The 14,825-nt window shown below is 34.6% G+C and overlaps 1 protein-coding gene across 1 annotated transcript in view; it reads right to left on the bottom strand.

Annotated features, from left to right (window-relative positions):
* CLTC (clathrin, heavy chain (Hc)) overlaps positions 1-14,825 on the bottom strand; it is a 74,722-nt gene that overhangs the window by 24,369 nt on the left and 35,528 nt on the right. Inside the window, exons 5-14 of the mRNA XM_006899438.1 lie at positions 11,371-11,484; positions 10,782-10,955; positions 8,406-8,603; positions 7,455-7,655; positions 5,472-5,624; positions 4,682-4,804; positions 4,223-4,360; positions 3,670-3,834; positions 3,360-3,540; positions 1,822-1,985 (exon numbers count right to left, since the gene is read on the bottom strand). Of these exons, the coding sequence (XP_006899500.1) occupies positions 1,822-1,985; positions 3,360-3,540; positions 3,670-3,834; positions 4,223-4,360; positions 4,682-4,804; positions 5,472-5,624; positions 7,455-7,655; positions 8,406-8,603; positions 10,782-10,955; positions 11,371-11,484 (1,611 nt within the window). The remainder of the gene's footprint in view (positions 1-1,821; positions 1,986-3,359; positions 3,541-3,669; positions 3,835-4,222; positions 4,361-4,681; positions 4,805-5,471; positions 5,625-7,454; positions 7,656-8,405; positions 8,604-10,781; positions 10,956-11,370; positions 11,485-14,825) is intronic.

Raw genomic sequence — 14,825 nt, 5'->3', positions numbered from 1 at the left:
AAAAGTTTATCAAGAACCTGGATTTCCATTCATTCATTGTTGCACATTTTCCTCCCTACCGACCCCCTAGTTCCCTTTACTCTTTAAAAATCTTCCACTGTTGCACAATCCTGGCCCCCCAGTCCACTCTGCTATGCACCTTTTGTTTTAGACTGTTGATTTTTGTTTTCTTGACACTGAGATGCAATCTATATTAAAGGCTGCAGTGTTTAACCTTCTGAAGCAAGTGCTTCAAGTCCTCCTCATTTTCAGCAAGCAAGGTTGATCATTTGTATAAAAAAAGGCTAGTTCTTTAACCTGAAGACTAGTAAATTCTTCAAAGGAATAATATGTCAGTGTAATTATCCTCTTTTTTTAAAAAAAAATAATGACATTTTGGGGTAGGGTGCTGCTACTGATGTTAGGTGCAGACCAGTCAGTTCCAATTCAAAGAGGCTCCAAGTACAATGAAAGGAAAACACTGTCCAGTCTTGTGTAAACTTTATAATCATTACTATGTTTGAGTTCACTGTTGTAGTAATTGTGCCAACTCATCGTAACTGCAAGTCTTTCTCTACAAGAATGTCCTTCCTTTTAACCTGTCCAAGTTCATTTTAACAAGCCCAAACTGTATGAGGTAAAGTCTCACCATCTTCCCTTCTGAGGAATATTCTTACAAATTTATTCACTGTTCTGATTGTCCATGCATATTTAATATTCTTCACCAGTGTAATTCAAAGGCATCAGTCCTTCTTCCATTCTCCTTATTCACTGTCCAGTTTTCATACACATGTTAGGTAATTTAAAATGCGTAGTTTGGGTTAGGGCACCTTAGTCTTTAAAGGGACTTTTCCCCCCCTCTTGTGATTTTTAACTTAAGTTTACAGAAAGGTTAGATTTTCATTCACTCATGGCTGCACATAAAGGGACATGTTACAAACAAGTATGAGAAGTCTATTTTTCCTACTAACTATACACCAAAAATTTTTGTAGTTTCAATCTAAATTCTTCATGAAGAGAAAAACAAGAGGTCTATATACAGTCTCAGAAATAACTTCCTTCTATTAAAAAAACTGAGAAAAAAAGAAATAGAAAAGAGAAATGAATTATTTTTAAAATCTGTTCCATAGCTCTAATGGTCTTTATAGAAAGCTGCTAACATTCAAGTTTTTATTCAGAATCTAACTGGTAGTTGTGAGGATAAAGCTAACCTTAATTTAACAAAATCACCGGCCATTAGGTAAGTTTGAAAAAGCTAAGAATGGGTAAACTTGATCCTTTACTCCAATACTGGCAATCATCCCTTCTCTAAAATGTCCTTCATGTTTTAAAAAAAGTAAGTTTGGCTCAATCTTAATTTGTGCATTATACATGATTAGTATTTTAGTTCTCAAAACCAGCCTCATTTGATCATTAAAAGCTATTTATAACTTTTTCCTACAACCAAGGTTTCTTTACAAAATACTATGCACAATCTAAGCTTAATCTTCAAACACAGCCTAAATGAATTAGAAAAACCACACGGATGGTCTATACTGCTTTCTACATTTTTTTCCTCCCAAAGTTAAAATTAAATTCTTTAAAGATGGTTGGTGCCTTTTGGTTTTTTCCTTCTTTTAAACAGATGGTCTTTCTTAAGAATTTTTACCAGTTTCCTTCCCTATTTCAGAGGAAACCACAAAATACTAAGTTTAGAAGACATAATCCAGAACACAATCTCAGAATACTAAGAATTTTACATTTAAAGGGGGCGGGGGGAATCATAGTTTTAAATTATGAACCAACCTGCTGTTAAATAGGTCTTTCACCCATCCTGAAAATGCACTAGTGACACGCACTTACTTTGAGAAAATTCTTGACTCGTTCAGGATCGTAGCAGTTGCTTTCTCTACAGATTCTTTCTACTTCTTTGATCTGTCCAGTCTTACAAGCTGCCTGAATATATTTAAAGTGCACATCTGGGTCTTGACTAAAGTTAACAATGGATCCCAGGAAATAAAAGAGACCTTAAAGAACAAATAACTGAAATTTAGCATAGAGGCACCTTTGAGAATGACAGAACTGAAAAAGTGTCAAACTAAAAAACATCATTACACTCCGAGAATAAATATGAATTCTAAACTACTCAATATAGCTTAATAAACCTACAAACACTAATGAACACAGACTATTTTTAAAAAACTAATTTGTACTTTATTCTTAACTCAATGTTTTCCAAGAGTTTATAAAGAATTAGGGAGTTCCTCAATACTAAGGTTTATTATTAGATAAAATAACATATGAGAAATTGAAAATAAAGTCCCTTATAAGAGCTATTTCTTCTATGTAGTTAGTAGGTGGCAGATACAAAAACTTTGGAAAGAATTCAATGTCACTCTGTACAATAAAGCATGATGAAAATGTTCTATATCTGCATTGTTCAACAGAGTAGCTAATAACCGCATCTGGTTACTAAGCACTTCAAATGCGCTGATCTGACTTAGGAATGAAGTATTTAGGAAATACAAATCTGGTGCATAATTAAAATATAGAAAGTAGGGGGCTGGGGGGAAGGAGTTCTGTAGCCTAGTGGCAAGAAGCTGCACGGTTTCAATTCACCAGATGCTCTGCTGGAGAAGTATGGGCAGTTTCCTTCCGTGGCAGTCGGAACTGACTCGACAGTACACAAAATTTAAAAAAAAAAAAATTAAACTGGAAAGAAAACGTGTATAATCCATTATTCTGACTACCTAGATCTCTATCACAAAGAAATGAAATAAATTGGGAACCAAAAATTTAGCTAACATAATGTAACATTAGTGACCACATTATATTCTATTTAATAGTAGTTCTCAACTAGGGGTTATTTTCCATTCTAGATACATTTGGAAATGTAGCAATACTTTTGGAAATGCTCTTATGCTTTTGGAATCTAGAAGATAATGTTATGGTTGCTGCTAAACTGTGTATAATGCAGAGGGTAGACTTCTCGCTCACCCTATAACAAAGAATTAGTAAGCCCAAAGTGTCTAGTGCATGGTTGAGAAACCCTACTGCCTACTATGATGACAAATGTTTATGTCTGAAAACACTAGCCATTAATGCGAGTCAGATAATACAAGAATGAAGCCTTGTACCTGAATATTGGCATTTTCATCCTGCAGTTGAGCTGGCTTTTTTCAGAATTTAGTATCAATATTTTGCCTTTAATTTATCTACAAAAAAGATGGTCTTGTTCACTACATATCTCCTAGTACCTGACATGAAAGGTATTTAACATCACTCATTGGTTACCAAAACTTACAATGTTCTTAAGAAAGAGAAGATTACAAATTACTGGAATTCCAAAATCCTTCTTGGCAATTTTAAATAATTAAAACAACTCCGTATCTTCAAATTACCTTCAAAACTCTTGAATGATTCAAAAAGTTCAATGAGAGACTGAGTTGATAGTTGCTCATGATACTTAGAAGCCACCTGAACACAGATCTGCAGATTCTGACGAATATTGGCAGACAGCATGGCTCTGAGGCATTCGAGGGAGTCTTCTACAGATAAGGACCCAAAGTAGTTCACCAACCACTGAAAGACAAATCAGCAAAGCAAAGTAGAGCCTCATGGTAATACGAAATTACAGTCACCTAGCCCCACACACGTATTTTCAGTAGACTCATAAACTACTGCCGCTTGTTAGGCAAAAGAATGAAATACCTCAGGGTTCAGAAGATGAGTGTGAACAACTGCACGCTTTATGTCATACAAGTCAGTGAAATGTTCCAATGCACGCTGCAGTAAGCCAGCCTTTTCACACAGTTGAGCAATATGAGCCCGGTCATAATGTGTGAACATCTGATTTCCCAGAATAGCATCCGCAACCTAAAAAATCACAAAAAGAGTAAGTTCATTTCAGGATATCACTGATCACATATTAAGATTAAATAGTAACCATATAAAGGAGACAAAGAAATGTTAGCTAGTTTTTCGTGAATGAGTAATATATTTATCAGTAGCTTTAAATAAATCCCAGAGGCTCTAAACTACTAAAACAGCATTGAAAATACGTCTAAACAATTGGACAATTAAAACAGACATTCAAGGGGGGAAAAGAAAGAACGAACTGGAGAGGAGGGTAGAGAAAACAGTGCAACAATGAATGAATGAATGAAAACCCAAAATCTCTGTAAATGTTCATTAAAACTAATAAAATTTAATAATAATAATAATAAAAAAAAGAAAATACATCTAAAAGGCTTGAAAAACATACTTGAGGTGCATGCATAAGGTTCATCTCAAGCAACCGAGTCTGCAGAGGACCTTCAGAAGGGCGATTATTCTTCAGGGCATCAAGCAAAAATGCAGTACACTGCTGAATCAGATTGTATTCCATAAAGACATCCACAATCTACAAAAATAATTTAAAAGAAATCATTTAAAACATGTAGATGGTATACATTATTTTGTTACTTGTTTTTAAGGAAAATTGTTTATCCCTATAGTTGTTGTTGTTGATTGCCTTCGAGTCAAGCATGATTCATAGTGACCCTACCAACAAAACACCTGAAACCCCTCTACAACTACTGACATTTATCAAGAGAGATACAGGTTTAATTCCCACAAAGTTAAGCATCTAAAGCTGTTCTAAGCATAGTCTCCTACTTTCCAAGTAAAAAAGTCTATAATACACATTTAAAAAAGTTTACAAAATATATCTTAAAGTTTTTACCTGTGTGATATCAGCAAGGGGTTCTTCATCCTGAACCAACATTTGAGCAAACTGCTGACCCTGGTCCGGACTGATGCGCATCACATTCCTCAGCAGAAAGATCCAATCTGGAGTGTATCCAACCTACAAATGGACAAAATGGTAAAGGTACTACTCACTAAGTTTCTTTACTTTCCATTAAAAAAAGAAGTTATAGTTCCTTTAAAATAAAAATGTTGCTAATTTAGAACCACTGACAAAAGTATAAATTCAATTTAAATTAAGAATGAACAATTTGACCATGGTGGGTTTTCTTGGTAGAAAAACAGAAACCTGGTGATGACATATGTGAATGTAAAGCTGGGCATCTTAAGAAATAGCTTACCCATTTTCAATGGATGAGCATTTCAAATTTTAACAGGTTCAACAGCCTCTGCCCTCTTGAAAGAGAAAGAAACAATGCAACTGCATAAGCAATGCAAAAATAACTGCTTCTATTTTGTTAAGTCTGAATTATAAATGACAACTATGAGGGTTTTTAACTTTTTAAAGTAGTTCAAAATTTAAGGAAATTCACCATTCAAGTCACAAAGAATTGCCGCAGCCTAATTTCTATCTTAAGTAGTGCAAATGGTGTAGTGTGTGACTTGTGGAATGGTGAATGAAAAGGTGAGTATTTTCCTTCCATAAAGATACCAGCCTTGGAAACTGCATGGAAGAATACTGTAAGTGAAGTGACTCAAAGGCAGTGGTAATGTCTACTGTAATGATGTAATAAATTTATGTTGAGAATTTGTTTCATTAAACTCACTTTTTTAGCATATAAAACAATCTTCTGAACTTGGCCCGTTTCTGCAAAGCACTGAATGACTTTATTTGGGACATTAGCTCTCAGATATACGCTAAGTGCCAATGTAGGATCCACAGATTTCACCAGATCACCTAGTTCTTCAGAACATTCCAACTGCCCAAAAAAAAAGAGATTGTTTAATGATCAATCTAGGAGCTGTTTAATGAAAATAATGATTTCACTATAAAGAACTATTAGGTACTCAATTATAAGTAATAATATAGGTATTTAGTGATTCAATTCCCCCAGAATATATTAAAAATAAATATGCAGGAATTTTAAGCTGTAAAAACGATGACCTTGTAGTCATCCTATGATGTGGTGGTAGAATTTTCCAAAAATAAAAAAACAAAACAAAACCCAAAGTATCTCAATAAATCTTTAAGTTAATAAGCACAAAAAACTCACACCCCAAAAATTCATGAACATGAGTACTAGCAAGAACCTGATTAGGGATAAATGTAGTTTATTTAAAGAAACTCTTATACTTCTAACTAGTAAGAAAATTCCAGTATCAGATTCACAGCGTCTCAAGTTTTTAAAAAATTTTACATCAAAAATGTCAGTGTAACATTATCAAATGGAGGAATCTGATGAAGTTTAACTGTAATAAACACTATTAAAATTAGGGTATAACTTCTATGTTTGAAGGATCTACGTCCCATTAGCTTTCTGACTGTGAGACATTAGACTGTAAGGCAAGACAAATTTACAAGGTGAAAGATAAAATTTTAGACTTTTAGGAGATATGCATAAGCAAATATTACCATGTATTATCTGACTTGCCTTGATAAGTCAGCCTCCCACTCTGAAAAGTGGTTTCCTCCTAAAATCATTTTGCTTTATATATTAGAGTTAATTTCCTAATAGTAATGGTTAACTTACAAATAATGGTTACACTGTAACTAAAATTCAGATGTGAGAAATAACAAGCTCTACCAAAAGTCCAGTCCTCTAAAAAGTTAAAGAGGTTAACTAGTGAAGACTGTTCAGTGTCTCTCTTCACAAATGGATCATAACAAAAATTAATTCCCAAAATGCTTTTATCTCTCTGCTATATAGGTTAACTCAGCAGTTATCCTTTCTTAAACACTTAGGATGGACATGAAAGTATTTCGAATAGTACTACCTCAGTTCTTAATAATGATTAAGTACAGGCAATTTCATTTTATCACTTTGTAGAAAAAGGCTGTCCATGGAGGTATGGAAGGACTAGTCACACTAACTGGTGCCTTATAAATAGTACTATGATGACTTTCTGTGTAAGAAATCAATAGAGAATACAAAATGCATAGAGACATTTCACAGTTCAAGAATTTGGTAAATAACACACACAAAAAAACTATTTAAATAAATTTTAAGACATTAAGTTAACTATTTCTTCCTTTAACATCAATAAATATTCTTTGGAAAATGGCATTTCATTATAGAGAGTTGTGCTATCTAAAGCTGTGACTCAACATTCAATACTGTTTCCTAGCACCAACATATTGATGATACTTTGGAAGTTCTAAAAGGAAAGGACAGAATATTTGTATGGTTGAAACTACTGTGCCTTTCAAGTGTGAAATAGAAAAATATATTCTTATGACCAAATGAATGTCCTAAATATTCACAAATATGAATGCATAAGGAAGTAAGCTTTCTTGCACTAAGCTTTTCCTAAAACAAAAAGTTAACAATTCACTTCCAGGACTAGAAGTTTTATCTACTCAGCAAGAATACGGGATTGTTTTTAAAAAGCAAAATAATTAAAAATGTCCCTCTTCAATGTGTCGTAAAAATTTCCAGAAGGAAATCTATACATCTCATAAATGTTTGTTCCGAAAACAGAAAAGATGCTTAATAAATAATGAATGGATACATTTTGGTACAGCCTCTCTAGGCTTGCTTTTACCTTGCTAACATGTTATTTTATTTAATGATGTTAACAAGTTAACCTACCTTATCTTCTTTTAACCACTTCTCCAAAAGCTGTTTACGTCCTTGCTGAAGTACAGGTCTACAAAGTTCTAAGGATTCATATTTGTTCAGTTGGCCCTGGTCCAAAAGAATTCCAAAATACTGAAGAAGTGGAGAAGTTTGACCTGGCTGAGCTGGGACACTCTGGAAGCGGCGAATGGTGTCTGGAGTACGAAGGATCCCCTTTAAGAAAGTGAAATTTTGAAGACTTGTAAAATGATTCAGACATCATGTTAATAATTCTCATACATTATTAATCTTAAATACAGGATTTTATCTACCAATATCAATTTCTGATTTTATATATCCACAGTAAAGTTTCAATCAATAATATCACAGCTCTACTTCATTATCATGAGATTATTTAGAATTGGAAATAGACCACTATTACAGTACACAAGAGACCAAATGTATATAAACAAAGTACATATAGCTACTTACTTCCTAAGTTTACAATTATTTTTTTCATGATAGTGCGGTTTGGGGATTGTTTTTAGGTTTTAATGAAAGCTTATAAAGAACTTGGATTTTCATTCATTCATTGTTGCACATTTTTCTCCTTGTCCACCCTCACTTTATTCTTTGGAAAAAAAGTTCTGTAATTGTTATACAGTCCCGTTCCCCCACCCTGAACTACTTTACTATGCAACTCTTATTCTAGACTCTTGTCATACCATTAATACCTAATCATATGTTCGTGGACTTTGGGGGAGGGATTGTGTAACAATGAAAGAATTTTTCTTTTACTTCTCAAAAAGAAGAGCAAATTGGGGGGAAGAGGTGGACAGGGGAAAAAATGCAACAATGAATGAGTGGAAATCCAAACTCTCTGCAAATGTTGATTAAAATTAATTTTAAAAAAGTTAAAAAAAAAAAAGAGTATTACCCATTAATCCAACCATTACAACTTCATTGTCTTAACTTTTTGTTTACCTTGGGTGCATTAGCAGCCACCTTTGCTGCCTCTGAGTAATTTCCCTGGGCAAAAAGAGCATTAAACTTCCGGGCAAAGAGTTCTTCAGCCCCAGCTAAGTTGTTACGTACAGCCATTCTCAGAGCCAAATCAGGATTTTGTAGGACATTGGTGATATAAGGAATTATGTTTTCTTCTTCCACACATACTGACAAAACCTGCAATAGAAAAATTAATGAATAGCTGCAATGTATTTTTATTTGGCTATAAATGAAGTTTAAATAATTATCTAGAGAAATGAAACTGTGAAACATACTTTTTTTGTTAGCAAGAGAAGGAAGGTGAGAGAGACATGTAGGAAAGTAAATACCAATGAAATAATTTTACTTTTCAAAGAGAAGTGTGAACTGGGGGGAGGGGTGGGCAGAGAGAAAAATGCAACAATGAATGTATGGAAATCCAAAATCTCTTAAATGTTCATTAAAATTAATTAACTCCCCCTCGCAAAAAAAAAAACCAAAAAACGTTTACGACCTCAATCCAAACTAGCCTTATTATTTACTTCTTACTAATTATCTCCTGAATCTGGAAATTTATTAGCCTAATCTTGAAAATTATTTATTCTGATGTAGCATACTTGCATCTACAAAATAACTGCCAAACACAAGGAAATTTTTTTTACATTTAGATTTGTGATTTAGCTAATAGTAAACAATTGAGCATATTTGGGGAACATATCTGGGTTTTCAACTACATGTTCTCATTTTCTTGCAGCTGTTTGATGCTGTGCATATAAATGCTGTCTATTGTCATATTCTGTTTATTCTTCTTTCAAGTAATTATTTGGTTTTGCTTCTTCCATCCATTCCCACAAACTTAGTCCACAGATTTTCTTCTTTAGTTCCTGTGGATGCGTAAATCACAGGGTTGCACAATTTGATGGGTGGAGGAGGTGAAGGAAATGGAAAGGATCTTTTGTGAAAAACAATATATTCAAACTCTGTATATAAATCAGTATAAAATTGAAAAAGGAAAGTCAGCCATAATGTTAAAGCTTAACTGCTTTCATACTTTTAGTCACTAGAAACCACGCATTCTTCACTTACTGGTGTATGCTCAGTTAGTAGTCTGCTTTGATAGAAAGGGTTGTGGAATTCTCTAAGGCTTAATACTGCTTAACTCCTTATTCAAACCAGCTGGCACATGAAAACAAGGAGGACTGAGATGGGTGTGGAGAGGGTAATTTAACTATCATTCAGAGCTCAGAATCAGTTACTAATATCAAATACATATGGTGAAATAATTTCAGATTCTCTAGCTAAAGCATCATCTTATAAATATTAGCACCGTAATGGAAAAAGTTTTCTAGTTTCACAACTTCATTACTGTTTGAAGATAAGTCCCTTTTCTAATGAAAGATACTGATGTTGTAGTTATGTGCCATGAGTCAGAACCGACTCATAGCTGGCATTCCAGGTTTTCAGAGGCTGAAAATCAACAGCAAGGAGATTCCATCTTTATCCTGTGGAGCAGCTGGTATATTTGAAACTGAACCTTTGGATCAGGAGCACAAATTCTTTGCCACTAGGCCATCAATGCTCCCTAATGAAAAATGGTAACTAAAATAGTTGAGTAAACAATTTAAATTCAGTGTGGGAAGTACTATAATAAAAATAAAAGTTATAGGAAGTCTCAAACCATGTCTAACATTGAAGTGAGAGATAAATAAAATACCTTTTTCTAAAGAAGTTTCATCACATATGGATACCCAATTTCATAAATCAACAGAAGATAGAGAACACAAAGCAAAAAACCAACTATCTACTTCATTTACAAATTATATGGGGGAAAAAATAAATTTGGAGAAATCTCGTAAAAGGCAATACCAGTAAGTACTGGCTTTAAATTACAGCCATTTTTCAGAAAATAAGATGAGCATCTCTGGTATCTGAAATACTGAGGGAGGGAAAAGAGTATTCTGTCAAATAAAGAAGAGCATATGTTTTTCCTATTCAAGCAGATAACTTTCCAAGTACTGCAGTAGGTACAGTAACACATTATCTTCCAACATTAAGTATTTAATAACACATCATTAAAGAGTTAGGAAAAAGAATGTAGGAAGAATTATTTTCCCTGTAGTTTATAATCTGCTTTGGAGATTTTAAAAGGGGAAAACGATCCATAAATAAAGGATATGGTCTGTTAAGTATGGCCCAAGCCATTTCTTTGCATGAAGAAGCGCTTCTTTTGATAATAAAGACATTATACAGAATTTTTTAAAATTGCATTCAATTTGTTATTATCAGGTAAGTATCATTGCAGCTTACAGACTGGAAAAAAGAGAACAGTAGCAAGTATTATTTTATTGCTTAATTTCATTTTCAAAGTTTCCTTACTTGTCCCTTTCTGTTGACTCCAATTATTCCAGCTGTGGCTTCATGAGGTGCTGTAACAAATATTGTTTCTCCACTGATTCTATTCATGTAGATGCAGGTACCAGTCTCAAGATCATAGAGGTGGATATAGCCATACTTGGTAATCAAGAATACGACATCATGTTTTTCACTGATCTGTTCAAAGAAAATCAGTATTTCACAAAAAGAATGAACCATCTAACAGAAAAGAAGAAAAATAGTACAATAGGGTTTTAAAAGACAGTGAAATTCTAAAACTCTGACAATGGGCTTATATTAAAAGGGAAAAGCTAGTATTCCTGTTTTAACACATTTAAATACAGCATAGCCCAAGCTTATATAAAACTCAAGAAGTATATGAATGAGGTCTCTTAAGAGGACATCACCTGAACAATTTTGGGCAATCTTCTTTATACATTAGTGAAAAGATAGAATATTTTTGAAAAAAGTTTCACTAATGAACCATTTTATGATGAAAGGTAATCATTAAACACCTCTTAGAGGATTGAGTAGTTTATGAACTTTATTTTTAAAAAGAATATTAAAAGTTCATTTATTCTGCCTAAAATACCTGCATTGCAACAGGAAAATCATTTTGTGCTTCTGGAGGAAAGAAAACATCCACTGCCTTCTTTGGAAAAGGCTGGTTCCCTGTAGGTGGTGTGCCAACTTCAATGATATGTAACTGTTAAAATAAAATATACTGAGTAAGAAAAAGCCAATCTCAAAAAGTCTTAAGTACATAGTAAAATTCTTGAAAGTCTAAGATTACAGAGCTGGAAACAAATTAGTGGTTGTCAGGGACAGGAAACAGAGTTTTAAAGCACTTGACAAGAGAAACCTAACAGCTTCCATGAAGGTTGCAGCTTTAAAATCGAACAGGCAGTTCTACTCTTGGGTACAGGATTTCTCAGAGTCAGAATCAACTCATGGCAACAGGGGGTTAAGGGATGATGTAGCAGAGGTAGCTGAATATAATAAAAAATGTAGCATGAGAAAGATCTCTGTGGTGATGAAATGCACATTAAAAAAATTATCTAATCTATTCATTAAAAAAATTGACAGAAATAAATAAACACACACACACACAGAGTACCAATGTCAATTTCCTGGATTTGTTATTGTACCATACTTATGTAAGATGCAACTATTTGAGGGAAATTTACGGCTTAGTGGTAAGAAGTTTCAATGCCAACCCAAAAGCAAGTGATCTGAATTTGCCAGTTGCTCTGCTGGACAAAAATAGGAAAGCTCCCCTCATGTGGTTTATGATTCTCTGAAAACCCACTGGAAGGTCAGCTATAAGTTGATTCCAACACAAGAAGCAACATGCAAGGGACAGAGGAGATTGTTTTGAACTGTTATACAACTTCCTAAAATTAATTAAAAAAAAAAAAGTCAAGTTAGTTCAATATATGAAATATAATTACACTTCAAAGAATCTACTTTAAATAAAGGACTTAAAATACTAAATATTGCCCATAAAAATACTTGCTCAGGCTTTAAATTATAAGCTAATACTCCAATTTAAATTGTTTAATTCTTCTCTGCCTGTTCATCTAACACTAACGGAACATATAAGACTAAATTAAGTTATATTTCTAAGAATATTTGCCCTATATATAACTGATAACAATTTCATTTAAAATGTCTGATGAAGCACTTCAACAGGTAAAAGTAAATTATTTCAATAAAAGAGAATTGGACATTTTACTTAGTCATGTCAGGAACAAACTCAAATTAATTCAGCTTCAAAGATATATACCACATATAATATAAAAAATATAGAGGAGGCTCATTTCTAATTAGATGGCAAGCAATATTGAAAACATGATTTTCTTCAAAAGTCATGGCAGACTATACAAGATAGAGCAGAATGTATTAAATAAGCACAAGAAACTATAAGTGCTGAAGAAGAATGGCAATCTACTTCCATGCAAATAACTGCCTCTGTACACCTGCTAGAAGGTTAGCTGTGGGTTGGATCTGATTCAATGGTACTCAACAACCACCTAAAAATATGCTTTCAAACATTGTAAGGGATAAAGAAAAACCCTGACGTTTTTTCTTAGGTGGTGGTGGCGATCATCGACTTGGAACTGACCTATAACTGATCTTCCAGCAGGTTTTCAACAGCAGTTTAATTGAATGAGAGGAGACTGTTCATCTTCCTCCGCAGAGCATCTGGTATATTCAAAACGCATGCCTTTGGAATTGTAGTGCAACTTCTTAGAACTAGGCCATCAGTTTTCTTAATTGTAGCTGTTATGTGCTGTCGAGTTGCCTGTGACTCATAGCAAACGTAGGTCCTGTAGCTCTGAACTGTGCCTTGTCCTGAGCCAGTCTCACTAATTCCAACATACCAATCCCCAATGCTCTCGTTACTGCATCAATGCATCTCATCCAGGGTCAATGCATCTCATCCAGGGTCTTCCTCTTCTGCACTGTCCACCCACCTTTCCAAGCATGATGTCCTTCTCCAAGGACTTGTCTCTCCTGGCCATGTGCCCAAAGTATGTGAGATGAAGTTTCAAAATCCTAGCCTTGAAGGAGAAACCGTTTTTTTTGGTGGTCCACGGTATGTTGAAGACTTCATCAGCATCAAAATTCTTAGACATCGATTCTTTTTCTCCTCTTTAGTCCCTTGTCCAGCTCTCTGATGCATAACAAGTAATTGAGAAGACCATGGCCTAGATTACATGCACTACAGTCTAGACTGATATTGTTGCTTGTCAACACCCTGGAGAGGTCCCTAACAGCAGATTTTCCCAGAGCATTTTGTCTTCTGATATCCTGACAGCTAGTGCTTAATCTCCTCTTCATCAATCATGGTGCTGCCAATTGGCCCATTTGTGAGAATGTTTGTCTTCTTGATAAGCTTCAATCCATATTGATACAGTCCTTGATCTTCTACAGCAAGCCCTTCAGGTCCTTCTCAATTTCAGCAAGCAAGGTTGTGCCATCTGTATAACATGGTTTGTTGATAAGTCTTCCTCCAATCCTGATACCACATTCCTCCTTATAAAGCCCTGCTTTCTGAATGATCTGTTCTGAAACAGACTGAAAAGCTATAGAGACAGGATTTTGAACCAAAATGCATATTGCTCTGCTCTGTTCTGAGGACTGCTTCCTGGTCCAAGCATAGACACAATTAGTGTGTTCTGGAATTCCCATGTTCCTCAAGGTTAGCCACAATTTGTTGTGATCCACACAGTCAAATGCCTTTGCAAAGTGAATGAAACACAGACAGACATTCCTCTGGTACTCTGTTTTCTGCCAAGATCCATCTGACATTGGCAATAATGTCATTAGTGCCATGACCTCTTTTAAACTCAGCTCGCATTTCTGGTAGTTCTTTTCAATGTACTGTTCAGTCATTTCTGGATAATCTTCAGCAGGATTTTGCTACTGTATGGTATGAGTGATAGTTTGATAATTTCTACACTCTGTCAGGTCATCATTTTTTTTGGAATTGGAATAAATATGGATCTCCTCCAGTCAGTTGGTCAAGTATTTGTCCTCCAGATTTCTTGGCACAACTTGGTGAGCACATCCAGGGCAGCATCTGTTTGTTGAAATATGTCAATTGGTATACCATCAATTCCTGGGGCGTTATTTTTGGCCAAGTCCTTCCTTCAGAGCAGTGTGAACCTTCTTAGTAGGCTCTAATAAAAAATAAAGTCCCATCACTATGCCTTAACACATTTTTTTAAAGGGCAGTTTTTGTGATTTTATTTAGCACAAATGAAATGTGTAACAAAGCTTTCTATTCATTTTCTTCACTGTGCAGCTTGGCATTGGGATTGGTCACTCTAATGGTTAGAGTGGGCTGTTCTTCCCATGATGGCTTTGTGGTTCTTAGAGGAAATAATGTGAGCAATCTCAGCACAACAGGATTTGCTCCACATTAGCAGCACTTCAGCTCCTTGAAATTGTGGACTAGGTATTTGTAGAAGCCACTGTGCATGTATTCTGCTCTAGTAACCAATGTTGATATGAAGATCTGGCCCTTTAAAAATAGAAAAA

Source organism: Elephantulus edwardii, unplaced genomic scaffold (assembly GCF_000299155.1).
Source record: "Elephantulus edwardii isolate Elephantulus edwardi_28Jun2011 unplaced genomic scaffold, EleEdw1.0 scaffold00257, whole genome shotgun sequence".
Classification (NCBI taxonomy): domain Eukaryota; kingdom Metazoa; phylum Chordata; class Mammalia; order Macroscelidea; family Macroscelididae; genus Elephantulus; species Elephantulus edwardii.
Note: the sequence above shows the minus strand (reverse complement) of the source record. Positions and strands in the feature narration are given on the sequence as shown.